Source organism: Pogoniulus pusillus, chromosome 35 (assembly GCF_015220805.1).
Source record: "Pogoniulus pusillus isolate bPogPus1 chromosome 35, bPogPus1.pri, whole genome shotgun sequence".
Taxonomy (NCBI): Eukaryota; Metazoa; Chordata; class Aves; order Piciformes; family Lybiidae; genus Pogoniulus; species Pogoniulus pusillus.
Genome location: NC_087298.1, coordinates 7,158,824 through 7,186,151, shown reverse-complemented (window position 1 = coordinate 7,186,151; position 27,328 = coordinate 7,158,824). Strand labels below are relative to the sequence as shown.

The 27,328-nt window shown below is 44.6% G+C and overlaps 3 protein-coding genes across 7 annotated transcripts; 2 read left to right on the top strand and 1 right to left on the bottom strand.

Moving 5' to 3' along the window:
* Window positions 1-5,428: 5,428 nt before the first annotated feature.
* Window positions 5,429-7,425, top strand: LOC135190126 (uncharacterized). Its single transcript, XM_064171087.1, has one exon. It carries the CDS (start codon window positions 5,891-5,893, stop codon window positions 7,253-7,255), a length of 1,365 nt encoding a protein of 454 aa, XP_064027157.1. The 5' UTR covers window positions 5,429-5,890; the 3' UTR covers window positions 7,256-7,425.
* A 460-nt stretch (window positions 7,426-7,885) lies between these two features.
* LOC135190127 (uncharacterized) lies at window positions 7,886-18,793 on the top strand. Of its 3 annotated transcripts, none has more exons than XM_064171090.1 (4): window positions 7,886-8,152; window positions 8,622-8,836; window positions 11,448-11,515; window positions 15,067-18,793. In XM_064171090.1, the coding sequence occupies exon 4, from the start codon at window positions 15,067-15,069 to the stop codon at window positions 16,420-16,422; it is 1,356 nt and encodes a 451-aa protein (XP_064027160.1). In that variant the 5' UTR covers window positions 7,886-8,152; window positions 8,622-8,836; window positions 11,448-11,515; the 3' UTR covers window positions 16,423-18,793. The 3 variants fall into 3 exon arrangements, with proteins under 3 accessions (XP_064027160.1, XP_064027159.1, XP_064027158.1); XM_064171089.1 differs by having other exon boundaries at window positions 8,135-8,283; XM_064171088.1 differs by having other exon boundaries at window positions 8,135-8,836.
* FBXW2 (F-box and WD repeat domain containing 2) lies at window positions 17,702-27,281 on the bottom strand. Of its 3 annotated transcripts, none has more exons than XM_064171084.1 (7): window positions 26,962-27,281; window positions 24,971-25,480; window positions 23,469-23,663; window positions 22,619-22,752; window positions 21,555-21,641; window positions 20,891-21,060; window positions 17,702-19,181 (listed from the first exon to the last, which is right to left on the bottom strand). In XM_064171084.1, exons 2-7 carry the CDS (start codon window positions 25,458-25,460, stop codon window positions 18,893-18,895), a joined length of 1,365 nt encoding a protein of 454 aa, XP_064027154.1. In that variant the 5' UTR covers window positions 25,461-25,480; window positions 26,962-27,281; the 3' UTR covers window positions 17,702-18,892. The 3 variants fall into 3 exon arrangements, with proteins under 3 accessions (XP_064027154.1, XP_064027156.1, XP_064027155.1); XM_064171086.1 differs by having other exon boundaries at window positions 24,971-25,388; XM_064171085.1 differs by lacking the exon at window positions 26,962-27,281 and adding an exon at window positions 26,882-26,937.
* Window positions 27,282-27,328: the final 47 nt, after the last annotated feature.

Sequence of the window (27,328 nt, the reverse complement as noted above, 5' to 3'; positions counted from 1 at the left end):
CAGGCTTCACCATACCTGTACTTTGACCATCTCTCACCATACCATAAGGGCTTGATTCGCTTAGCCTGCTTAATAGCAGCACAAATGTCACAGTCATAGATGACTTGGGTGATAGCGTCCATGGACAAGTCAATTGACCTATCGCGAGCCCATCGGTATGTTCCATCTCTGCCTTGATGTCCAGATGAGTCATGGGCCCACCGAGCTAAGAACAGCTCACCTCGGTGTTTCCAATCAAGGTCAATGTCAAGTTCAGAGTTGGTATCAACTTGAGCAATCTTAGCAGCTTGATCTGCCTTCTGATTATGTTGATGTTCCTCAGTAGCTCTGCTCTTAGGCATGTGTGCATCTACGTGCCGCACCTTCACTGGAGTTTTCTCCAGTCGTGCATCAATGTCCTGCCATAGATCAGCACACCAAATAGGCTTTCCTTTCCTCTGCCAACCATTCTTCTTCCAGTCCTTTAGCCAACCCCATAGAGCATTGGCTACCATCCACGAGTCGGTGTAGAGGTAAAGGATAGGCAAATTCTCACGTTCAGCCACATCAAGAGCAAGTTGAACAGCTTTTACCTCAGCGAACTGACTGGATTCTCCTTCGCCATCTTTCGTTTCGGTAACTCTCCTGGTTGGACTCCAAACCGCTGACTTCCATATTCGCTTGTTCCCAACAAGACGACAGGAACCATCTGTGAACAAAGCATAGTTCTTTTCCTGATCAGAGAGATCACCATAGGGAGGAGCTTCCTCAGCACGAGTTATTTTCTCCTCCGGAGGTTTGGAACAGTCTGTGCCTTCCGGCCAGTTGGTGATCACCTCCACCAAACCAGGTCGGTCAAGATTACCCATTCGTGCTCGTTGGGTTATCAAAGCCATCCATTTAGACCAGGTTGCATCTGTGGCATGATGTGGTGATGAACCTTTGCCCTTGAACATCCAGTTTAGAACTGGCAGTCTAGGAGCTAAAAGCAATTGTGACTCAGTTCCAATCACTTCAGAAGCTGCTTTCACTCCTTCATAGGCTGCTAGAATCTCTTTCTCTGTTGCAGTGTAATTTGTCTCTGAACCTCTGTAACAACGTCCCCAGAAACCAAGTGGACGACCACGTGTCTCATTTGGAGCTCTCTGCCAAAGACTCCAAGTTGGACCATTGTCACTGGCAGCCGTGTACAGAATGTTTTTAATGTCCGGACCAGATCTCACAGGTCCCAGGCCCACTGCATGGACTACTTCTCGCTTGATCTGATCAAAGGCTGCTTGTTGTTCAGGTCCCCACTCGAAATTGTTTCTCTTACGAGTCACATCATGCAGAGGTTTGACAATCTGACTGAAACCAGGAATGTGTAGTCTCCAAAATCCCACCACACCAAGGAAAGAAAGTGTGTCCTTCTTACTGGTGGGAACTGCCATGGTAGAGACTTTGTTGATCACATCCTGAGGAATGTAACGGCGACCATCCTGCCACCGCACTCCCAGAAACTGAATTTCTTTGGCAGGTCCTTTGACCTTGTCTCTCTTTATGGCAAAACCTGCTTGCAGCAGAATGTCAATGATTTTGTTACCTTTCTCGAAGACTTCCTCAGCAGTTTGGCCCCACACAATGATGTCGTCGATGTACTGGATGTGCTCTGGAGCTTTACCTTTCTCCAGTGCATTGTGGATGACTGAGTGACAGATGGTTGAGCTGTGTTTCCACCCCTGAGGCAAACGATTGAACTGGTACTGGATTCCTCTCCAGGTGAATGCAAACTGAGGCCTGCACTCCTTTGCTATGGGAATAGAGAAGAAAGCATTAGCAATGTCTATTGTTGCATACCATTTAGCCTCCTTTGATTCCAGCTCGTACTGGAGTTCCAGCATGTCCGGCACAGCTGCACTCATGGGTGGCGTCACCTCGTTGAGGGCACGAAAGTCAACTGTCAGTCTCCAGTCGCCCGTAGGTTTACGCACAGGCCAGATGGGACTGTTGAAAGGTGAATGAGCTTTCTCGATGACAGCCTGACTCTCCAATTGACGAATCAGCTGATGAATGGGCAACAAAGAGTCACGGTTAGTTCTGTACTGCCTATGATGAACAGTTTGAGTTGCAATTGGCACTTCCAGGTCCTCTATGTCATGATGTCCCACAACTGCAGATTCATCAGAAAGTTCAGGTCTAACAGACAATTTCAATTTATCATCCTCAATCTCTACAGATGCTATTCCAAAAGCCCATTTATGACCCTTAGGATCTTTGAAACAACCTTGTCTCAAAAAGTCAATTCCCAAAATGCAAGGCGCATCAGGACCAGTTACAATAGTATGTGTCTTCCACTCTTTACCAGTTAAACTGATCTCAGCCTGTATCTTAGTTAACTCTTGAGATCCACCTGTGATTCCAAAGATAGAAATGGACTCTGTCCCCTTACAATTAGATGGCAATAAAGTACACTGAGCACCTGTGTCAACTAAAGCCCTGTATTTCCGAACTCTTGAACTGCCAGGCCACCTAATGAATACATTCCAATAGATTCGGTTCTCTCCACTATCCCTTTCCTCCTCCTGGCTGGAGGCAGGGCACCCCTAATGCTGAACATGGCATGTAGGGTGTACACAATGATTGGTGTTGTTGCGAGAGGAACTGCAACTGTTGGAACAACTGCAGTTGCTCTCAGGAGCTGAAGAAGTGACAGCTACTTTCCGGGCATTACTGCCTCTGTTTCTGCCACTCTGCAGTTCCCTGACCCTCTTTGAAAGAGCTGAAGTAGGTTTACCATCCCATTTGTTCATGTTCTCCCTGTATGTGTCACGCAGAAGTATCCACAGTGACGCACGTGATTGCTGCTGTCTGGGTGGAATTTGTCTCCTCCTAGGCTGGAATTGCCTTGCAGGAGGTGGGCGTCTGTTCCTGACTGCAGAAACATGCACCCATTCAGATGATGCAGGAACGGTATCCTTTACCAGATTAGAAATTGAGGTTGTAAGGTCCTCCTTCAGTTCTTTCATGGTATTCTTAATCTCTGTGGTCATAGTTTGTATGGCAGAGACTAAACCAGAATGTGACAAGCTGTCCTCAATCTGCCTGAGCTGATCAGTGAATTCACCAACAGTGAAAGACCTTCCATTATCACTCCTTGCTAGGAATTTACTGGCCAAGATGTTAGCATAGGATGAAGGAGCAAGCTTAATCAGCTTCTTCATGAGACCTGTTCCCAAAGGAATATCGTCAGGCTCATGAGTACCATGATCTCCATAAAGCACTTCCTTCACAGCAAACTCCTTCAGAAGCTTAATTCCCTGCTCAATGGTGTTCCACTTCTTGGCAGCCCATGGCAAATCATCTCGGGAAGGATATCTCATAGCCACAGCCAATAGAAGGCGTGTCCACAAGCTAACCCTACCAAGAGGACTTGCTAGGTGTTTGTCCACTCCACTCTCCTTAGTGAGTGGTCCCAGCTGCTTGGCAGACTTGTCTCCTACCTGCAGAGCATTAGCACCAGTGCCACGGCATCTCACTAGCCAGCTTAAGATTGGCTCACCTGATTCCCTTGTGTATTCCTTCCTAACTTCCCTGACCTCTCTGAGTGGATCCTTGGAGCCTTGGATGTCATCTTCCTCCTCTTCTTCCTGTTGTTCTGGTGGTGCCGGGCCTAACACAATCTTCCTCATAGCATTCCTAAACTCATGGGAACCATCCTCTCTCCTGGCAGCTAACCTCACAGCACTCCTCTCACTTGAGTATTGTTGTCTCAGCACATCTACAAGGTCTCGCAGACTAACTGCCTCCTCTTCCTCCTCTTGCTGCTGATCACCAGAGGTCCCATCTCTTACATCCTCCTGCGAACCACTCTTTGTCTTAGCTTTTGCCTTAGCAGGTGCCAGAAGGGCCTGAGCAGCAACAGACTTGGATGTGTCTGCTGGAGGATTTGAATCCTTAGGGGTCTGACCTGGAGCATTTGAATTATTGGAGGTCTGACTTGGAGCATTTGAGTTCAGATCTGCCTTGCTTTTAACAGGAGGATTTTGGTTCTGGTCTGCTGGCTGGGGGTTCGAATTGGCTGAGCTGGTGTCATTAGGATTTGGACTGACTGGGCTAGCGTTACCAGCACTAGTAGTAGTATTAGCATTAGTGGGATTATTTGCCTGTCCTCCTGGGATGCCTGCCAACCCTGACGTGTTTTGATTGTTGCTAGGGACATTCTGATTTTGGGTACCTGCCTGTCCTCCTGAGGCTCCTGCTGAACTCTGCCTGTTATCATTATTGTTTACGTTAGTGGCGGGTACACTGGCCGTGTTCCCAGCACTTGGAGAAGGAGGGGCAGAGGCTGGCAAGGGGGAAGACGATGACTGTGTTCCCTTGTTTTGCTGTGAAAGAGACTGCTTCTGAGACACAGAATTTTTCCTAGCTCTTACAGAAGCTGGTTTTGAATTTTTCACCAATAATGCCAGAATTAATATGAATATTAAAATCATGAGGCAAATATTAAAAACTGTGAGAAGAAAAACAGTTTTACAAGAGCATGTACCTAAACAAACAGTTGGAATTCCTGTCTTAGGCTGAATAACTCTCATTAGAGCCATATTTAAAGCAGAATTTCCATTGATTGTCACATTATTGACCAGAGCTCCTGTAATGTCCTTGGTAATATTCTCAGAGATATTAAAACCAGCATAACCAAGAATAAAATCACCCCAGCTCCAGAACATATCTGAAACCTTAGCTTTAGCCTTATTATAAGCCAGATCAATGAAATAAGCAACAATTTGAGCTTTTAACCAACTAAATACCAAGAAAACAAAACCAGACCAGAGCAATGCACCAACCAAATACAATAGCTGCTTGATTAGCTTCATCTTAATTCCCAGAGCTAATTTCCACTCACTGAAATATCTAGCCCCACGTTGGGAAAGCCAATAAAAAAATGTGATGGTTTGGGGGTTACCCCGCCCCCCCACACTTTTGAATTTGCCCCAGCTAACTCAGACGGACCCTGGGAATATAGATGAAGCAATTTATTTACAGCTAGCAGAATTTACAAGCAGCTATTTACAATATATACACTTATATACAGTTATATACAGAAATATACAAAGGATAAACAATACAAAAGCACAACTCCCCTCCCAGAAACCTGAGTCCCCAGGAGGGGCTCTCAAACCACCCCAACACCTCCCCCCGACCCTCTCAACCTTACCCCAGTTCTCAGGAAGAAAAGAGGTGCAGCCAAGAGGTTAGGGAGCAGGGTTAGTAGGAGCAGGGTTAATGAGATGTGACCAGGTCTAAGGCAAAAGCAAGAGTGAGAAAAAAATGGAGAAAAAGTCTTTCTTCTTCCCAAAGTTCTCAGCGTGACTGTGGGAGAAGTAGACACAATTGTTTTTCATTTCACTGCCTGTTATCTAGTTCTGTTACCAAAACATTTCAGCTTGCTTCAAACTAGCACACCAGTACAAAAGAATGCAGTTGGAATTTGTGTTCACAGCTCTTCATTTTAGGAAGAAAAGATGAAAGGATACCTCTCTAGTTTTGCAAGCATCATAGAATACCAAAAGATAAAGTTTGGGAGTTTCCACTAATATAAAATGTCTTCACTTTTGAAGTGGTTCAGATTGCACTGTATTGCCATTACTGTATACCAAACCAGCTGACACTGTTGCACTGAGCCCACCTATAAAACACAATAAAGTTCAGAATGAGGAGACTGCAGAGAATGTCACCACTTGTTATTCAATCCTGTATGCAAAGCCAGGTCTTCATTCTAAAGTTTGAAGTATCGAGACAGTAACTATTGTGTTCAGGAGAATGCAGACCCAGAGAAAACTTCCTTCTTCTGAATCACTGATAGTGTGCTTTGCTCTCTGTTTTGTTTTAGAGTAAGCGAAAAGAAGAGTGTAATGATCCGTTAAGTCTCACGATGAGAAATGCAGCAATGCTACACTGTGGAAAAAGGCAAATCGGGGTTGTTCTTGCATGCATTCTTATTTTTGCAAGCCTTTTCATCTGCTACTATAAAGATCTCCAGCTACACAATAACATAACAAGAAAAATCTTCCCCCAGGCAGCTACAACAACAGCTACAACAAAAGCAACAACAACAGCCCGTCCAGTGACTGAGCTCTGTAGGGGAAAACCTGCTCAGAACGCAATAACACCGTTAGAAGATAACAGAACTTTCATTATAACCCCTTACTTCGATGACAGAGAAAGAAAACTCACTCGTGTGATTGGGATTGTTCACCACGAGGATGTAAAAGAACTGTACTGCTGGTTCTGCTGCCGTCCCAATGGGAAAATCTACGTGTCCAGAGCAGATATTGATGTTCACACAGACAGGTTTGAATTCCCTTATGGTGCAGCAGATATAATTTGCTTGGAACCCGAAAACTGTGATCCGACACATGTCTCCATTCACCAGTCCCCACGTGGGGATATTGACCAGCTGCCAAGGTTTGAAATTAAAAACCGGAAGGCTGAGCCCTTCCCTGTGGACTTCACTGTGTGCATCTCCACCATGTTTGGAAACTACAACAATGTCTTGCAGTTCATCCAGAGCATGGAAATGTACAGGATTCTTGGGGCACAGAAGGTGATGATCTATAAGAACAACTGCAGCCACCTGATGGAGAAAGTCTTGAAGTTTTATATGGAAGAGGGAATTGTTGAGATAATTCCTTGGCCAATAGACTCGCACCTCAAGGTGTCTATTAAGTGGCATCATTCCCTAGATGACAAAGATATTGGCTACTATGGACAAATCACAGCTCTGAATGACTGTGTGTACCGTAACATGTGGAGGAGCAAGTTTGTTCTTCTTAATGATGCTGACGAAATAATTCTTCCCCTTAAGCACCCAGACTGGAAAACAATGATGCAAAGCCTTCAGCAGCAAAACCCAGGGGCTGGTGTTTTCCTCTTTGAGAACCACATCTTCCCCAAAACTGTGTCTACTCCTGTGTTCAACATTTCATCCTGGAATGCTGTGCCAGGAGTGAACATACTACAGCATGTTCACAGAGAGCCTGACAGGAAAACAGTTTTTAATCCTAGGAAAATGATAGTTGATCCACAAAAAGTGATTCAGACTTCAGTCCACTCTGTCCTACATGCTTATGGCAAAAGTGTTTATATTCCCATGGATTTTGCCCTCATTTATCACTGTCGAGAGCCTCTTCAAGCAAGCCTTCCCAGAGACTCCCTCATCAGGGATACAACACTGTGGATATACAACTCCTCATTGATCATGAATGTTAACAAGGTGCTGCACCAAACTGTGCTGTAAGCTCATGGAAGGGAAGGTGGAGAGCCAGTGTATGGTGGGGAAGCAGAGGATGCCCTTTAGAAGTCATACAAAGTTTACATTTTGAAGAGATTTAGAGGAGCATCCCTTTTGTACTGTACAAAGATAAATGCATTGGATTTTAAACTTAATAAAGGCAGCCAGGGAATGGATTTTCAAACATAAATTATCTGAGCCAAGAAGGGTGGTTGAGGCCACAGTCCACTGTTTGCTGGAGGTGTATGTGGTTGGTGATGGTCTGATAACAACGTTTCATGCAGTATATATGCAGTAAAGTTGTGTGCCATATCTCTTATCAGGGGTCCATCCCTTCGAAGATAAATTAGGTACCTTGGGCTCTGAAAGCTACCTGCGCTGGGCATGCTACAACTTTTTAAGTGCAGTAACGAAATCTCAAGCTGTTGCAATAGGAACCTAATGTTCTCCCCAACAAAACGCCCTGTATACGTGAGATAATTTATTACACACAGCAGCAAAAGTCTGTCATTCATTGCCTTCACCACTACAACCCCCCCAGCACAGAAGGAGAACAAATGCCAATGTCGCATTTGGCAGGAACGCCTGACATGGCATTTCGGGACCTGGTTTAGGGGGCACGGTGGTGATAAGTTGATGATTGAACTTGATGATCTTAAAGATCTCTTCCAATCTGATCGATTGTTTCTGTAATTCTATGATTATGAGCCTATGACTGGGCCGGCAGTTGCCACCTCCCCGTAAAGTCAAAGTGGCTGTGCAAACGCCTGGCCCTTATGGCCATGTAGTCACCCCATTGCCCTGGACTTCCCCAAGGACTGCTTCACGTTTAGCACACGAAGCCGCTCGCTCGCCTTGCTCCATTCCACGCAAGCGCAAAGCTCCGCGGGGCAGCCGGTACCGGTGCGCGGCCAAGCCCGGGGGCCGGAGCGGTGCCCCGAGACTCCAGCTCCCGGCGAGCGGTGCGGGGGCGAGCGGCCCCGCCCTTCCGGCGGCCAGCGCTGCCGCCGCGCTGCTTCGGCAGCCGGGAAGGGGTAGGAAGGCTCCGGTAGTGCCGGCCAGCAGCCGCTGCCTGTGCGGCGCTCCGGCGGCGGGAGCCAGAGGAGCAGGGCAGCGGGGAAGCTGCTGCCGGCAGGTTCGTCCGGTCAGACTGCTGGGAGCAAGGAGAGTGTCGAGGGCCTGCACCGCTCGCAGAAGAGGCAGGACAGGCTCGGGAGTTTATTTCCACTCAGGGCATAGCAAATTAGATGCTGGGCAGCTGTGGCGCCCGTTATTGCAGTGCTCGTGCTAGCTGCATGAGCGGTAAGTTAAAGCTGCACAGCCTGGCTGCTGGGAGCCTCCACCTGAACGCGCTCCATGCCTGCACTTACAGGAGGCGGCAGGGCCCTGGAGAGCGGCTTCGGCGTGTGCTGTGTCAGCCCCGGGAGGCAGCTGAGCCCCACACAGCTCCTCCCGCCCTCCCCACCCCGCAGTGGGATGGCCAAGGCAAAAGTGAGAACTCGTGGGTTGATAAACAGAGTTTGTGACGCAAAGCTCCGTGCACAGCAAAGCGAATCAAGGAACTGATTCACTGCTTCCCATCAGCAGGTAGGTTTTGGGGCATTTTCAGGAAGGTAAGCCTGCATCACGTCTAGCGGTGACTTGAGAATTCAGGTGCCACGGTACCACACCTCTGCCCCTTCCTGCTCCTTTCCCCGGCTTTCAGTGCTGAGCTTGGTGTCATGTGGTGTGGAAGAGGCTTTGGATAGGTTTAGTTCAACAGTCTTCAGCTGTGCCCCCTGCAAGCTGCTTGTGTCACGCTGCTCCTGCAGGGAGTAGGACCGGCATGGGAAGCTGAGAAGGCTTTGGCACTGTGTAAGCACTGTTCAGCAACAGCTAAAGCATCTCTGTGTTTGGAACGCTGTTTTGGTCACAGATCCAAACCACAGCAGCCTATGAGCTGCTGTGAAGAAAATTAACTCGGTCCCAGCTAAAACAACTGCAGAGTGAAAGACAAAAAGTCAAACAACAGTCTTTTAAATCTTCTTGTGCAAGTTTTATTTTGCCTGATTGATTTCTTTGCCTAGGTTACAAAATCTAGTTGGGAAAAACAAAAAAAGCAGAGGATAGAGGAGAATTTTGTCAAAAACCAGGCTGATTTGGTGGTGGTGGCTTCTTTGACTCTGGATAAACCAAGGATTGGGCTCTGTTACTGATTCTAATCCTGCATATTAATGACTGAAACCTTGCAGTCATTTCTTGCTGCTTGCCACCTATCCTCACCCTGGATTGTGAGATAAACTAATAAACTGAGAGTTATCCAAAATTAAACTCAGTGTGATTGCAAATATACAGAAAAGAGCAGCATAAGAGAACTTGCTTTTATCTCAGTGCAAACACCCTACAGAGGAAGGCTACAATGCAGAGAACATGTGGGAGTGGTTAACAATGACTGAGGAACAGCCCTAACTAAACTAGCACATTGTTCCACCTTTTACTAAGGACAATGTGCATTGTGGACGGTTAAAGCAAGATGATTAAATAGAAGGTCTGAAAATAGAACTTGTAAAGGCAGAGTAAAAGCAGCCTTCCAGTTGCAAGGTGGTACTGAATATTTTTCTATTACCAAAATTCTAAGACAAGCTACTGGAAGACCTGTTGTGGGTGGTTAATAAACGTGTCATGAGTATAATGGTAGAGTGTGGCAAAGCATAACCAATTCCTTGGTATAGGAAGGGGGGGGTGGGAAAATAAGTGTATGCAAGCTTGTAAGGACAGCCTTGCCATATATAACATTTTAGAGTAGATTTTAGAAGGGCTGTAACAAAGGAGATAAGGAGAAATGTGAGTAATTTGAGGAAGATGATCTAATGAAAGATGTCCCTGCTCCCAGCACAGTGGAACTACATGAGCTTTAAAGTTCCTGTCCAAACCAAACCATTACTCTTTACTGTGACTTTACTGCAGAAGAAAACACATTGTGTAACTGCGCTTGGCTGAAAGACTGGGTAGATGTCTTAATCTCTGTCTGATGACAAGCTCAGATGTGTCTGTGCAGTGTGAGGCATCTGTGAAAAATCTAACCCAAGCCTATGTTGAGAAAGATTTCCAACAATGATGAGAAAATTCCCATCCCTGACATGTGCAAAGGAACAGAGATTTCTGGTCTTCTGTGCTGGGTGGATAGAGGTTAATTGAAACTGGGCCAACTGTACAGCAGCAACTGGTTACGGAAGAGTGTTTCTTATGGGGTGGTATTACAACAGCCTGGCTTGTTCAAAGGGAAAAAAACAGGGATGCAAAGTAGCTGTTGATACCATTGACTAAATTTAGTATTAAAGCAAAGCTGCATAATTTGTCTTATGTTCTACTTGAATAGTAATTGGAATTAAAAGACACAAACCCAGGATTAATTATTGCTGCTGTTATTGCTGTTACAAAATAAACTCTTACATATGCTGGAAGCGTATTTGTGAAGGTAAAAGCTTGCCAAGTAGTCTCTACAATGAGGTTACATAAAAGTGATGTTCCTAATCCATCTGACTTTAGGTATTTTCTGCCTGCATATCTGTGCTGTTAATTTCAGGGGATCAAAATCCATGAGTCACATGTTGGGAAAAGAATAAATTTAATTCCTCAATTAATTTCATATTTCTTTTAAGATTCTGGGTTCTGGTGTGTCTTGATTTCTGTGTTTTGCTTTCTTTGCTTCTAGAACCTGCTGTTGGTTCAGCTCTCTCTTGCAGTGCCTCATCAGAATCTATATGTGACTATCTTAATTAGGCCTATAGTAATGTCACCAGAAACCATTTGCCCCCCAAAATGCAGGATATTTTTCTATTGAGTTTGCATCAACTGCAGATCTATCCACCTGCAGGATTAATTTCCAGAAGGAAACTTAAGCAGCCTTAAAAAAAAAACCCAACCTTGGTTTTGCTTCAACAACCACATACTTGAGTTTGTAATTTAGGTTACCTTCTGGGGAGGCAACTGTATGGTTTGCTCAAGAGAAGCAAAACTCGTTTTTCTGGTGGGTGTGGCTGCTGTTAAGGGTATTAAGGAACCCCAGTCCCATCTGGAGTAAAAAGTGCCAGACAGTGTCTTGGGTATCGTTCAAGCGGGGATTTTCTCCCTTCAGTATTGATCTGTATTGAACAGTTCTTGCAGTTTATCTTTAAAAAAAAATACTGAAGTTTTTATCTGGTTAAATAATTTGTAGATGATACCTTAGGAGGAAAATTAAATGGAGGACTGAACAGCGCTTCACTCAGCTGTCTGCTTTAAAAGGTACTTTTTTTCCTATACCAGTGTTCACTCTTTAAACTACAGTTGGAAAGGTATTTGTTTTGTTGTCTGTTATTTATAGCTAGCAAAAGCAGAAGAGGCTAAATTAAGTGTAATAAATTAATGGTAATAAATGTATTAATAGGTAATTAACTGTATTATTTAATGTTGACATGCTTTGATACTTCTTTAGTAAAATGTGTTTATTCTAGAAGACTGATCAATGTTTTAAGCTATAAATAGATGAGATTGAGTTAAAAATGTTAAATGTGATCTGCTCTGTGTAATAAGAAGGCTAAAATATACAGCAGCCTGGAAATTAGGATGCCCAAGGGGAGCAATTTGTCTGAGTTCAGAGTGCTGAATAAAAAGAAGATTAAAGTTGGTCTCAGTCACCAATTGCCAGCAGAAAGTTGTAGGACAGCAGCAGGCTCTTAGCCTGTATTTGCAGTTCTGCTCTAAATTGTAAGGACTTTTAGGGGGGACTTTAGAGACAGAAGAGTTGGTGCTGGCTGCTACTTATTGTGCCTGGGGTGACACAGTGAGATTTCTGTTGTCCCATGGTGTTTCTGGTCTGTAGAGCAATTTCCTGGTAGCTAGGAGGGGTTCTTAGAACTCTTTATCAGCCTTGGCAAATGGGGCATTTTAAGGAGTATGCTGTGGCTGTAGCTCTCATTACTCTGCTTTTTCAGGAAAGAGCAATTGTGAAAATACTGCACACTGTTTTGACAGCATGGGCAGGAGTTTTTTGCTTGAACTCAGCTGAGGTACAGAAGGTAGATTTTACTCATTGGCAAGTACCATGTTGAAGCAGAAAATCAGACCTAGGGGAATTTTTCAAGCCAAGCTGTAAAATTGCCACTGAGTTTTGGCCCAAAGTTGTGAAACCACCGAGTATGGTAGCTGGATCAAGACTGTGGGTTTAGATTCTTTCTGGGTTTGTATCTTTCCTACTTGGCAAACGCTAGATTTTTGTTCCCTCTCAAACCAGTACTGAGGTAGAGGCTCTCAAAATAGCTTTGCACGGCGTGTGAAATGCAAACCAGAAGTGTGTAACATTAGGCTTTGTTATTACTTTAGAATAGAAAAATAGGATTAGAAATTCAGCCTGTGCCTTCTCCCTGAAGATGCATTGATTACTAAGTACTTCAGTGATTTCATTGAGAGTTTGGAGAAGCAGGCAGAAGGACAAGAAATAGGAGAATCTTCCAATATCTGCTAGACGTTGCTACCTGTTGGAGCTATAAAATACATACCCAGAAACCTGGATCCTTCTGGCTTTGTTTTCTGGATCTTTCTGGCTTTGTTTTCTCAGCAGCTGGCTTCGTGCAGCAGTGACGTGCCTACCAGAAGTGTTTTCTTCATCTTGTGCAATAGCATCGGTTTATTCTGCCCTGGTGTTTTCCCCAGCCAGGGACAGTCTCCTTTCCCAGAGCAGTTTTCTGATCTAACATGAATTTGCTTAAGCTGAGTCACTTTTCTTCCAAGGATCATTGTGGTCCAAGCAGGCCTTGGAAGAGACTTGCTGTCAGCTTACTGTTTCTGGATCATACCTGGATACCTAAAGATGATATTGTAGAGGGAACTTTGAGCTCCGCTGTCAGGACTTGCTTCTGGAGAGGGCCAGGAGCTCGCCGTCAGGGATGAGCGCCTGTAGCACATGAGCGCTGCTGGCTGCTTTGCCCACCAGGCTGCTCAGGGGTGCGTCGCTGTCCCTGCAGCGCCGAGGCTAGGGCCTGACCCCCAGAGCGCATCAGGAGCTGGCGTGAGGAGGCCCACATTTAGAGCAAGTGTCTCTAGCAGGGTGGTCTTCCCTGTGAGCTCTGCTCCGTGCCGTGCTAAGGGCAGAGAATGGTAGCTGAGAATGTTTTATACCTGCATGGATTTCAGCTGTCTTCTGGTGAGCTGTGTGAAGTGACCCTTCTCTGTATGTGCTCTCTCTGGTGAGCTGTGTGAAGTGCCCATTCTCTCTATGTGCTCTCTCTGGTGAGCTGTGTGAAGTGACCCTTCTCTGTATGTGTCTCTGGTGAGCTGTGTGAAGTGACCCTTCTCTCTATGTGCTCTCTCTGGTGAGCTGTGTGAAGTGACCCTTCTCTGTATGTGCTCTCTCTGGTGAGCTGTGTGAAGTGACCCTTCTCTCTATGTGCTCTCTCTGGTGAGCTGTGTGAAGTGACCCTTCTCTGTATGTGCTCTCTGGTGACCTGTGTGAAGTGACCATTCTCTATGTGTCTCTCTGGTGAGCTGTGTGAAGTGACCCTTCTCTATGTGCTCTCTCTGGTGAGCTGTGTGAAGTGACCCTTCTCTGTATGTGCTCTCTGGTGACCTGTGTGAAGTGACCATTCTCTATGTGTCTCTCTGGTGAGCTGTGTGAAGTGACCATTCTCTGTGTGTCTCTCTGGTGAGCTGTGTGAAGTGACCCTTCTCTCTCTGTGTCTCTCCTCTCTGGTGAGCTGTGTGAAGTGACCCTTCTCTGTGTCTCTCCTCTCTGGTGAGCTGTGTGAAGTGACCCTTCTCTATGTGTCTCCTCTCTGGTGAGCTGTGTGAAGTGACCATTCTCTATGTGTCTCCTCTCTGGCAAGCTGCAGCTCAGGGAATTTATGCACTGGAGGTTTGATCTGGACCATCACGTGCAGTCTCTGGCTGTCGTGGATTTTATGACCTTGGTTTATACTCCTAAGTTGACTCTGTTCAAAATCTGTTTGAGAAAGGATGGGGGTGTGGTTTTTTGTGTGTAATTTCCGTCTATGCTATGTAGAGGAGAAAAAAACCCAACCAACCCTCAGCCATGTGTTTTGTTTTTAAAATGACTGCTTAATTACTGAATTAGGTGTTCTAAAATTTGAATTATAGAAAGTAATGGAAAGGGCCACAAAGCTGATCAGAAGGCTGGAGCACCGTTCCCATAGGGACAGGCTGGGAGAGCCTGGGGAAGGGAAGGCTCCAGGGAGGCCTTAGAGCAGCCTTGCAGTACATGGAGGGGCTACAGGAGAGCTGGGGAGGGACTTTTGGCGAGGATTTGGAGTTACATGAAGTGGAATGGCTTTAACTTGGGAGAGGGGAGATTTGGACTGGATAAAATTCTTTCCAGTCAGAGTAGTGAGATACTTGAACAGTTGTCCGAGGAGGCTGTGGATGCCCCTCCCTGGAGGTGTTCAAAGCCAGGCTGGATGAGTTCTTAAGCAAGCTGGTCTAGTGGAAAGTGGCCTGCCCATGGCGTGGGGCTTGGAACTAAATGATCTTTAAAGTCCTTTCCAACTCAAACCATTCTGTGGCTCCTTGTCCTCCTGTACATAGACCTCGATCATGTTCTCTCAGAACCCTCCACGTACAGGGAATGTTCAACACATCCACCATACAGAGGCACGGTGTCACATACAGCCTCGTCCACCCCATTAGAGGTGTGTTGTGTGGTTGATCTCTCCTAACAGCAGAGTGGAAGGGTCTCTCTTGACTTACTGCACAGTGACAGAGATATGCCCCTCACCTCGTTTGTGAAAGTCAAGCACCGGTCGTGACTCAATGTTATCTCATGCCACGTGTTTTCTTTTCTGCAGATGCGGCAGCATAAAGTGCAAGGACAAAGATATTTGCATCTACCTTTAGATAAATTCAGAATGGTATGTGGAGGGAAAAAGTCTTACTTTGCAGCTGCTGTAGGCCTCATTACCCTAACTTCGATGGTCACGCTTTCCTACCTTAGGTTACAGAGACTCCCTCACTTGCCAAAAATAATTCAAGAAAGTGGCAGATGCAAAGGGAAAATTGCCAACAGCACCATAACACCATTAAGAGATAACAGAACTTTCATTATATCCCCTTATTTCGATGACAGAGAAAGAAAACTCACTCGTGTGATTGGGATTGTTCACCACGAGGATGTAAAAGAACTGTACTGCTGGTTCTGCTGCCGTCCCAATGGGAAGATCTACGTGTCCAGAGCAGATATTGATGTTCACACAGACAGGTTTGAATTCCCTTATGGTGCAGCAGATATCATTTGCTTGGAACCCGAAAACTGTGATCCGACACATGTCTCCATTCACCAGTCCCCACGTGGGGATATTGACCAGCTGCCAAGGTTTGAAATTAAAAACCGGAAGGCTGAGCCCTTCCCTGTGGACTTCACTGTGTGCATCTCCACCATGTTTGGAAACTACAACAATGTCTTGCAGTTCATCCAGAGCATGGAAATGTACAGGATTCTTGGGGCACAGAAGGTGATGATCTATAAGAACAACTGCAGCCACCTGATGGAGAAAGTCTTGAAGTTTTATATGGAAGAGGGAATTGTTGAGGTAATTCCTTGGCCAATAGACTCACACCTCAAGGTGTCTACCAGCTGGCACTTCCTGCAAGATGGAACTCACATTGGCTACTATGGACAAATCACAGCTCTGAATGACTGTGTGTACCGTAACATGTGGAGGAGCAAGTTTGTTCTTCTTAATGATGCTGACGAAATAATTCTTCCCCTTAAGCACCCAGACTGGAAAACAATGATGCAAAGCCTTCAGCAGCAAAACCCAGGGGCTGGTGTTTTCCTCTTTGAGAACCACATCTTCCCCAAAACTGTGTCTACTCCTGTGTTCAACATTTCATCCTGGAATGCTGTGCCAGGAGTGAACATACTGCAGCACATTCACAGAGAGCCTGACAGGAAGGATGTAATCAATCCCAAGAAAATAATAGTTGATCCACGAAAAGTGATTCAGACTTCAGTCCACTCTGTCCTACATGCTTATGCCGACAGTGTGGACGTTCCTATGGATTTTGCCCTCGTTTATCACTGTCGGGTACCCCTTCAAACAGACCTTCCCAGAGACTCCCTCATCAGGGATACAACAGTGTGGGTATACAACTCCTCATTAATCATGAATGTTAACAAGGTGCTACATCAAACTGTGCTGTAATCTCAAGGGGAGGGAAGGTGGAGAGCCAGTGTAAGCAGAGGATGTCGTTTGGAGGTCACAGTAAAATCTCATCCACATGAAGTTTACATCTTGCAGCGATTTAAACTCCTTTTATGTGCAGTACAAATGTGAACGCATTCGATTGAGGACTGAGACATGGGACCTTGTAAGAGGCCACAGTGATCAAGCGATGGTTAACACAGTTCCTCAGGTAAAGTCTCTGTTGCACCTTCCCAAGATGTGAAGGCTGAGGCATAGTGAGAAGATAGCTATGTCTCTAAGTATGAAAGGGCATTATTTACAGGCCTAAAAGTAACCATGCAGAGATTAGAAACTTAATCTACTGATTTCCAGCTTTCTCTCTCTCTTTTCCCATCTTCATGAGCATGGGCGGATCTTTTTGCTAGTGCAATGAACCTGTGTATTGCCAGAAGAAAGAGTGAAGTGATTTTTGGTTATCTGTATCGTGGTGGACAAAACAAAATCCAACTTTGCTTTATGGTGCCTGTTGAAAGATGGCTTGGGACAGCTTCTCCCAGATGAAGAGCTACGTTGGCATTAACACTGTAACTCCTAATCACGGAGGCAGGGTAAGGAAATGCTCCAGAACTGGAATTGCTTAAGGGAAGTGGGAATCTGTAGCAGATCCATGAGTCATTTAATGATAGCAAGGATCAATGCAGATGGCATTACTTCTGGAAAATGTAAAAATTAGTTTGATTTCAATTAAAAATACTATTTCTCAACTGATTCCAATAATGCAAAGGGCTGTCTATAGTTTCGAATTTATGTACACAAGATAGAACTGTAGTCACTGAAGTTAACGATGCTTAATTCTTGCAGTGAGACAACAAAAGTTCTGAGAGATCATCATTTGTGCTCCAGTCAGTGTGGGTCAAGAGCTCTGAAGCTGGCTTTTAACTGGTTAAAATCCTTGACTACAAACATTTTCAGAGTAAGTTTGTATGGATAAAAGTGGAAAATTTGAGTGGTTCAGACTCTAGCCTTGTGTTCTGCTGCTCCATTGTGACTGCAAGCAGGCCCTACCACATCACTCAAATACTTTATAGGAAAACTCCTCCCTCTCCACCCCTTGGTGTAATTTGTACTGCATGTATCTGGGAACTGTGGCCTTTGTTCAGTGCTAAATAGGAAATTAGGCCTCCTTGGATAATGGGAAAAAAAACCCGTTAACAGTAGTAGTGTCTGAGCAGTTGTATCTATTGAAGGACGTGAACCAATCTTCATGAAAAGAGTTTTCAAGTTGTGGAGGAAAAAATTAAAAGACATTAAGGGGAGATTTTATTGTAAGGGAGGAGGGAAACCAACCTAAAGCGTTTCTAAAGCATGTGATGTCATAGATACAGCTTTTAAGTACATGTCAAATACCACAAAAATTCTGTGGGTAGGATTTGGCTACTGAATAGTTAATTCCTGTGTACACCAGGTCTCCTGTGACAAAGTACAAGACCTTTTTATACTCCTACACTTTTCCTCAGCCTTCAATTTATTTTTTCCCCAAAGACAGTGGCATTCTCACTGTTATTTGCCCTTGCTTCCCAAATCTAGGTGTAGCAACTACTTCAAGTGCATGACTATTAACTGCAACTTCTGGGAAAAGTGAATGGCTGCTAGACATCATTTAATGTAAGAGAGTGGCTCTTGCCATAGAGCTTGAACATCATCTTCCCCTTTGTACCTACCTGCTTACCAAGTTATACCCTCACACAAACTACAGGAAATGTGGTGTACTGGATAATGACTGAGCCATTCCCAGTTACCATCAGCACATATGATGAATACTGTCATGTTCTCTTAAGGTTAATTTCATCTGATGGAGCTTTCAATCACAAAGTTGGTTCATTCTCACTGAGGAGAGTTCACATTGGCATGTTCCCAAACTTAAATTGTTACTGGATTCTAGATTCAAGGATGCATTTGATTCTTCTATTTATTTCAAAGTATTTGAAGCTATCATAAGGGGAAAAAAACATTTTGAAGAGAATCATAGTGGAAAGAGAAAGGTTTTGTCACCTTCTCACTGGAGTTAAGCAGCCATGCACTGTAACCAGTAGTTGCTGTTACATGTACAAAAGCCTACGGTGCTAGAATAGCTTCACCTTCTGTTTGATCAACAAAAATAGGTCAGAAGTCAGGTCAAGCACTACTTCTTCATTTCAGACTTGATGGTGAATAGTGGTTTAAAAGTTACAAGCTGTGCTTCAGAGCCCAAACAGGTATGCTTAAAGATGAGTACAGACAGAAGTTTGTGGTGAATACTGTTAGCATGCTGTATTGCATTATGTCCAAAACAACCCATTCCCAAATGCCCAAATAAAAGTAAATGATTGTGCATTGCATGATGATACCATTAGGTGTGCAACTTTGGTTCATGCAAAGTCTCATTTTTTTTTATGGACACGCTGCTGACAGTCCATAGATTCCTGAAGATTCTGCATATGTGAGCTTCTCAGCCATGTTCTTTCCATAACACCAAGTGGATACTATGGTCCGGCATACTGGTGGCAAAAACCAAGCCCATATCGTTTTGACCATTGAGTCCGTTCAACCAAGACATTTCACCAGCCAAAAAGCTTGAACCTCTCTTGGATTTTCTATACTCTGGTAGAGGCCAGCGGCTTATCAGTTTTTCTGTCCTCAAGTCCATTATATACAGGTATCTGTTGTCAAACAGCAGAGCAAATATCTCTCCAAAGCCCAGCAAGGACACGTTTGAGAAGTCAGGAGGTTTGATAACCCTAAAAAAGACAACATTGTTTGAACCTCTGTTACAGCAAAGTAATAAACCTGCCTTACTTAAACCAAATCCTTCCTTCTATAGAAAATTAAGTGTTCAAACTCATCACTCTGAAAAGATTTAGAAAGAACTGGATGCAAATCTCTCAAGCAACTGAACACAGCTGCAGTTAAGCCTGGAGTTTCAGGCTTTGTGCAGTCAGGACAGAGTCTTCTGAACTTAAGTAAAGGTTAATGTCTGAAAGGGATTCTGTACAGCACAAGGAAACAAAAAAGTCTTGTTTTCAAATACTAAAGGGAAAATGTGTTTGACAGTAAATGTCCACAGGGATTTGATGTGTCAAGGTAAAAACCTCAAGTCATTCTTTTGACCATATTTCTAGAAACTGGAAATAAAGCACAGAAATGCTTTCTGCTTTCTTGTGATAAGAAGGTAAGGACCATGCTGGAGTGATTTATCTTAACAGAGTGTGTTACTGGTGCTTAGGGTAAGCTAAGCATTTTTATCTTGGGGAGAAAAAAAGTATTTGTTAGCTCCCTTGTACCTTTAGGATATTTTTGCCTTAATATATAAAACTTGGAACAGAAATTGAAGGCAATAAGTTTTCTACAACTGACTGAGCATTTGATTGATCATAGCACAGAACTGAGGCACAAAAATGGCAAATAATAATAAAAGAATTCTCTTTCTCTTCTGAAAGATGGGAAAGTAGCCTAAAGAGGTTAAACTACTCTGATACTGATAAGAAGCACTTCTCTTGGAGTAAATCTTCCTATGGTAGATAATCCACAAATATTTGTGCCATTTCAGTTCAGAGTCTGATAATACTTCTAAAAGGCTGGTTTTTTTTCCTTTAAGTCACAATCTTTGGTAGTGTTTCTGACAGATACAGCCTCCCTCTTTACATGGAAATGGATGCCATGCTTACTGCAGGCTGAGAGATTTCTCTTTCAATTCACAGTGTTATGAAAAATGACAGATCAGTAATGCTGTAAGGAAAAGTCTACAATTTCTTGTCCCAAAGGACTCCTTAGAAATGGCTGCCTGCTTCTCTATAAAGCAGTCTCCATGGCCACATGAGCTCCTAGTCACCACAGTTTCACATCCACAGCTACAGCACTGCACTCTGGTTTCAGTCTACGCTGCAACTCCCCAGCTCATGGAATGAGTATACAAAAGAGCCTGTGGCCAGAAACCAAAACAGCAATCAAATGACTTGCATTACCAGATAATGAATGAAAATTAAACCTGGCAAGGTGTGTAAAGTAAGATGTTTACAGAACTCCTTTTGGCCTACATTTAAAGGAAGTTACTAAACCCACTACGTTCTACTCATTACTTTAGGAGGGCCTTATAGCTGCCTTCTAGTAACTGACAGGATCACACAGCAGGGCTGGAGAGAGACTTTTCATAAGGGTGTCTAGAGATCAGACAAGGGAAAATGGTTTTAAGTTGAGGGAGAGTAGGTTTAGACTACATCTTAGGAAGAAGTGGTGAGACTCTGGAACAGACTGCCCAGGGAAGCCAATGGATGCCTCCTCCTTGGGGGCGTAGAAGGCCAGGTTGGATAGGGCAGCGAGCAACTGAGTCTAGTTGAGATGTGTCCCCTGCCCACAGTGGGGAGGTTGGAGTAGATGATCTCTGAGCTTCCATCCAACCTAAGCCATTCTATGATTTGAAGATGACTAAATCTTAAATGGGAAGATTTACCTGAGAATATCATAGCTGGCAAAGTCCCACTGGTACAGTCCTAGTGCTGAACTGCACACGATGTATTTTCCATCAAAGTGCAGCCTGGGCTGTAGGGAGATGCTGCGATCTTCAGAAACAGACAGTGTTTTTAAGCACTTGCAGTTTATTTCCCTTCCAATAGGCCAAATCTACAATGAAAACACAGTTGAAGACCATAAAACATTCACATTCTAAACCATTACACAAAGAGAGGCTCTCTTTAAGCATCAGGTAAATGCATGCATGTTCTTTCAGATGTATTTCTCTTCTTTGGCTAGGAACATCAGTCCTATAGCAATGTACTGACAGTACTGGTGCAGTAAGTGTTGTTTCCAGCCTGAAAAGATCCCAGTGAAAATAAATGTTTTAAAAAGTAGCAAAAAAAATAATAAACCAATCATCCAGTTGGTCAGAAATGTAACAGTTATGAAGCACTTCCTTAGCCATAAACTATTTACAGCACTCTCCAACACAAAGGTTCCCAGCAGTAAGAGTGCTGTTAAGTTCCCAGCTGCAGTTAAGTGCTTCACTGTCAGGTTGGCATATTAGGCATGCACTGAAAGCACCTGGTTTTTGCTTTACCATTGATGTGCAGCTATCACTTAAATCTAAACCTGAAGGAAGTGATACATGTGGTACATACCTTGATTTCATACTTATCTGCACTGAGAAGAATATAATCCCCAGGACTATGCATAAGAGATTTGACTTTGCACTTCTGCAAAACTACCTGGAATTGAAGCATGAAATTATTTATGTGGATGCAATTAAATAATCACACTTAACATTTGTATCTTTCACTTCAGTGACAACCTGCACATTGTGCTCCTGTATAATGGCAACACAAATGACAGAATCATGGAATGATTCTTAGAGTTCATCTACTTCAACTTCCTGCCATCAGCAGGGACACCTCTCAACTAGACTCAGCTGCTCAAGGCTTCATCCAAGATGGCCTTGAACACCCATTGGGAGGAAGCATCCATAACCTCCCTGAGCACTCTAGAGTCTCATCATGCTTGTATTGAAGAACTTCTTTGTAAGATCCAGTCTTAACCTACTTCTCCCTCCTCTTAAAACCACTCCCCTTGTCCTGCCTTCCTGTAGGATCCCTTCAGGTATTGGAAGGCAGCTCTAAGGTCCTCCTGAAGTCTTCCCTTCTCTAAACTGAACAACCCCAGCTCCCTCAGCCTATCATCATAGCAGAGGTGGGAAACTACCCTTCTCTGGTTCCTACTAGTGACAACTTACTGTATTAATAAGCAAACATCTGTACTTCACCTCTGGAATCACCCCAACACCTGCCAAGTTCTGAAATACTCAGAAGAACAATTCTGTTTTTTTTAGTTCAGAACACTTTTCAATCTTGAGTTTTGGTTCTGAAGGTCATTTAGTTTTTCATCATGACCTCAACTTCAAATTAGCTTTCTTTCAGAAACAGTTTTTGTTCAATCTTTTAAGTAAAGAAATTCCTAGTATTATGCCATCTGCTTTGAACTGGAAATGCTATTAGTGGTCTGAAAGGTTTAATTATAGCTTCTTTTAAGGATTTTTTGCCTGCTGAAATGCTGTTTTACATTGATTCCTGATGTTCCTCAGATTCTACACCTAGGGGCAGGCTTAGGACTAGAAAGTGGAAATTCAGAAGACAGGTTGCAAGTTTATTGGAAGTGTCTGGCAAGGTTAATTAAAAATTACTATTCCCACCTTGGTGACCCATTCTGTGTGTCCAGTAAGGGTGTTCAGGCACGTTCCTGTTGATAAGGCCCATACTTTCACAGTGAAGTCTGCAGAGCCACTGACCAGAATATCAAGTTCATCATTGTAATCCACACTAAAAACTACAAGCAGAGAGGGGACTAAATAAGGAATACCAGGCTCTATGCACATGTTTTCCACTAACTAGTAGCCTCCAGATGAATTTAGTAAGTGTGTAAGTGAATTATTGCACTGGACTGCTAAGCTAAGACTGCAAACACACTGATCTTTTCCTCCAAATTAAGAGCATGTACATCAGCGGTTCCAATTTTAGGAGGAAATAATTAATAGAAAGTCAATTCCAGCAGGATTAGTACATCTGATAAAACTCAGTGCTCACAGGAGAATAGATCTACAGCTCAGTTGAAGCTATTTTGCAGTAAAGGTCAGAGAAATTAATTACAAGAGAAATGCAAACGCAGATCCCCAAGTCCTCCTGTGGCCTTTGCTGTAAGCCCATCTCCAGTCTGGGGCTACAAAGCCCTGCTGTTGCCATGCTAACTAGGATTTGCCATTTTTTGGTAGATTCAAAAGTAATGATTAACCACAGCATTTAGCATCTGTTCCATGCAACTGCCAACACTACATGGCTAAGCTTTGGCATTATTCAAGGGCAGACAGAGCTAAATCTGTTCTGGCCACTTCCCCCTCCCCTCTTTTCTACACTTCCTGCCCTGCAAGGTGACTTGGTAGAGAGCCTAAACAAAACCAGCTATTGTGCTGAGAGCTAACTTGAATTATAATGTGTTTGATGATGTTAGTGCAGTGGTGAAATCACAAATGGAAAAGTTCAACATACCTGCACCAGTATGTCCTCTAAAATGTTGTGTCTTCGCCCCAGAGCTCCATTCCCAACAGGCTACTGTGTTATCAAAAGATCCTGTCACAAGCTTTTGTTCATCAAACTTCACTGCAGCACAAGTGTGTGTCTGGATCCCATATATGCACTGACCTGTGCTTACATCCCACAGTTTTGCAGACAAGTCATCTGATCCTGGAATATAAAAGAACAGGGTAATTGGAAGCAAAGAGTCAATAGTATTTCCAATCCTATACCTGTCTTCCATGCTTGTACAGTACTTTCATGGAATCACAGATTGGTCATGGTTGGATGAGACCTCTGAAGTTCGACACTTTCAACCCCCCTACTTAAGCAAGGTCACCTAGAGCTGTCTGCACAAGACTGTGACCAGGCAGCTTTGGAATGCGTCCAAGAATGGATACTCTACAGTCTCCCTGGGCAACCTGTGCTCACTGTCTCAGGGAGATATGTTTTAGATGGAACCTCCTGTTGTGTCCACCACCTCTTGTCTGTCACTGGGTGCCACTCAACAGAGTCTGGCTTTCACTTTCCTCAAGTGTTACATTGATGAGATCCTCCCTCAGTCCTCTCTTCTTTGCAATATAAAGTCCCATCTCTCTCAGCTTTTCTTCATATGAGTGATGCTCCAGTCCCTTCATCATCTTCATGGCCCTTCCTTGGGCTTGCCAGTGTGTCTATGCTTCTCTTGTACAAAGGAGACAAGAACTGGACACAGTAGTCCAAATGTGGCCTCAGCAGTGCTGAGTGAGCACCTCCCTCCATCTACTGGCAACTAAAATTCTCCTAAAGTAGCAGCTCAAGATACCTTTAACCTTCTTGCAGCAAGGGCACTGTGGTGGCTCATGTTCAACTTGGTGTGTACCTGGGCCCCCAGGTCATTTTTCTCCTAAGCTGCACCCAGCAGGGTGGTCTCCAACATATACTGGTGCCATGGAGCTGCTCCTCCTCAGGGGCAGGGCTTTAAATTTCCCCTTGTTGAACTTTTTATTAAATAGTACTTCCAAGCTGCTTGAATGGGGAATGAACCCTAGTTTTAAGGCTTAGAACTACAGCAAAGCCCCTTGTTTTCATGTTAATGAAACTATTAGATGCCTGCTCTTCCACTTTCCTAACACCTTTTTTGTGCCTGTCATACACTCCAGCACTGCCTCTGGCAGTGTCTGCTGAAACAGACACATATGAGTTTTAGGTAATAGATCACTCTCAGGTTTGCAGAGCCACTGGCATTGCAAGCTTGGGTTTGTTTCAGGTATGAAAGGAGTCCACCAAACCTCAGAAGACAGCAAATGAATATGAGGCCCCAAACCCTGCCAGCTTCCTTTTGCTCCCCCAAAATTTGACTCATGTTAAACTGTGTTAACACTGTGAAAATAACCTGTCTGGTAAAGGAAAACAAAATTGTCATTAATAATATAGATGGAGGGAGGGAAGGGGGGGAGAAAACATTGAAAGATTCTGAAGTTCTCTCTCCTTCCTACCTGTACACAGAAGTCCATCTTTATAGTAAAGTGCATATACTCTGGCACTGTGTCCAATTAAAGAGGATGTCTCAAAGGCTTCATGGTCCTTCAGTTGCTTCATCCTTAAAATAGCCTTTAGGTAAACCTTCTTCCAATGCAGAGGATCCTGAACAGAGTCATCTATTTGCCAACCCAAATTCTTACACGCAGTCTGCCACACCTCTGTACAGGCACTTATAACCTTATTCCACTGCTTAGAGACGAGGCAACACGTGAGTAAGGTCTGAGGATCAAGCCATTTTAACAGATAAAAACTAAGTTCCAATGGAAGAAGTTTGAGGAAGTCCCTCTTGAGGAGAATCTCTAGATTATTGGAGAGGTGCCTGAGCTGGACTGCTCCACTCAAGCTAATCAGGTGATCCAGAGTTTCATTTTTCTGCAAGTCCGTCAGAGAAAGAAATGTAATAGAAATGTTATCAAGCCATGCTTCAAAGTCCTTTTTCTCCATAAGGTTATGGAAAAATTTACCTGTGATACATCAAAATACTGTATTAGTTCCGTTCAGAAAACAAGGTAAGCATCACATCTTCATTACTGGTACATCAGTATCCCAAGGGGCATGTTAACACAGACTGAGGTGACCAAACACATCCTAAATATCCACAGGGTTAGGACTAAGCACTTGCATGCACCTGGAGTGAGCAGCTGTCCTGCTTCAGACTTAGAAGTGGACTGCATGGGGGTAGTGAGTGTCAGCATCCGTTATGAATGTTAACATCTTGCCCTAGGTTAACACTTCCATGTTCTGAGTCCAACAAGGTCAGGGTTAGTTTAAGTTTTAAACTCATTATAGCAAATAAGCACTGTCTTAGAGTTGACTCCTGGACTGTACTGATAAAGGGAAGAAACTAAAGCACACAAGCAGAGTGATATGGCAGAATTCACTCAACACCTCTGTCCTGAACTACTTTAAACACAAAGCAGGCAACTGTTGGTTGTTCAAAGAAGATACAGAGAGATGCCTGAAGAAGGGTGATGTTAGCCATCTTTCTATTTGTAGCTTGTGCTGGTCTAGTGTCAGGTTTGACAGGTTTGCAGTGCTTTGACCTAAACATACATACATATACTTATGTATTTAAATTATTAGGGGAGGCTCCCCCTATTTTTTTTTCAGTTTATTTCCAATGAAAATGATAACTGGGAAAATGAAGGTTTGAAATACTACCTCCTGAACTATATGACCTGTAGGTATTTGTACTACCCTGTGGCATCTAAACTATCTTGGACAAGTGATTAGCAAGGTAAACAGCAGGCAAATAGCTTAAAACCCATGACAATTTTGTCTGGAAGACCTAATTCAATTCATTAGACAGCTGGCTGAATTTAATCCATAGATGCTCCCAAACCCAAAGAATTGAGAAATCTGGGTGCCAGACCATTAGATGTTGATTTCTATGCACACATTTTACCTTCATGGAATAAGACCTCAGAGTACACCACGTAACATGGCATGGCAGTACAGAAAAGTGCAGTCTTCACTACGGCAGGCTGCACAGGGCATGCAAGGGTTAATACAAAGGTACTGGGTGTGAAATGCACAGAAACAGCTGTTCCTGTCCAGTCGCAAGTTCTTACAGTAACTCCTGCTGCTGACAGCACTTACCAGCTTCCCTCAGCACCTCTGGCAGGTGCAGTATTTTCTGTTCTAACAGACATGTGTTCTCCTTAAAACTGATACAGATTTCTAACAGGTTCCTTATGAGCAAAACATAGGTGAGCTCTAAGGCTGCAGTCGGTACAGGAAGCTAACGCTGAAACCAAGAGCTGCTGTCAGGCCCCGGAGCCCGTACTCGGAGCTACGCACACCGGGCTCTTTCCTAGGTCCTAGCCGGCCAGCCCCATCCGCTGCTCCCGCCCGATCCCATATACCTCCGCACGCAAACCGCACGGCGAGAACCGGAGACTTTCAGCGCCGCTGCTGCCCGAGTCCCGTGGGCCGCGGCGCTCACCTCAGGTAGCGGCCAGGCGTGAAGAGTCCTTCGGCAGGCAGTCGCCGCGGCCTGCCGGAGCCCGGCACGGGCTGGGGCTTCCCTGCGGCCATGGCTCCCACGGCAGGACGGGGATTCCGGCACTTCCGCGGCCCACACCACAACCCGCGGCCACCCGCGGCAGGCGGTGGCCCTCGGACGGGACTCGGGCGCCTCAGCCACGCCTGGCGCGGGAGGGGCGGGGAGAGCCCCGCGCCGCGGCCCCTGCGCCGGGGAAGCGGCTGCCGGAGGCAGGGAAAGCGCTTCCCGGGACCCGCGGCTCGCCGGAGGCAGGCAGCTTCCGGCGCGCCCCGGTGGCGTCATCACTGCTCGCCGTCACGTGCGACCC

Excerpts from the sequence above, each read along its gene's own strand:
- LOC135190126 (XM_064171087.1), top strand. The coding sequence starts at position 5,891 with ATGAGAAATGCAGCAATGCTACACTGTGGAAAAAGGCAAATCGGGGTT.
- LOC135190127 (XM_064171090.1), top strand. The coding sequence starts at position 15,067 with ATGCGGCAGCATAAAGTGCAAGGACAAAGATATTTGCATCTACCTTTA.
- FBXW2 (XM_064171084.1), bottom strand. The coding sequence starts at position 25,460 with ATGGAGAAAAAGGACTTTGAAGCATGGCTTGATAACATTTCTATTACA. Across the intron at positions 21,642-22,618 it reads ACACAGAATGGGTCACCAAG|GTAGTTTTGCAGAAGTGCAA; the intron begins GTGGGAATAGTA and ends CTTCAATTCCAG. Across the intron at positions 19,182-20,890 it reads GCCAGCTATGATATTCTCAG|GGTTATCAAACCTCCTGACT; the intron begins GTAAATCTTCCC and ends TGTCTTTTTTAG.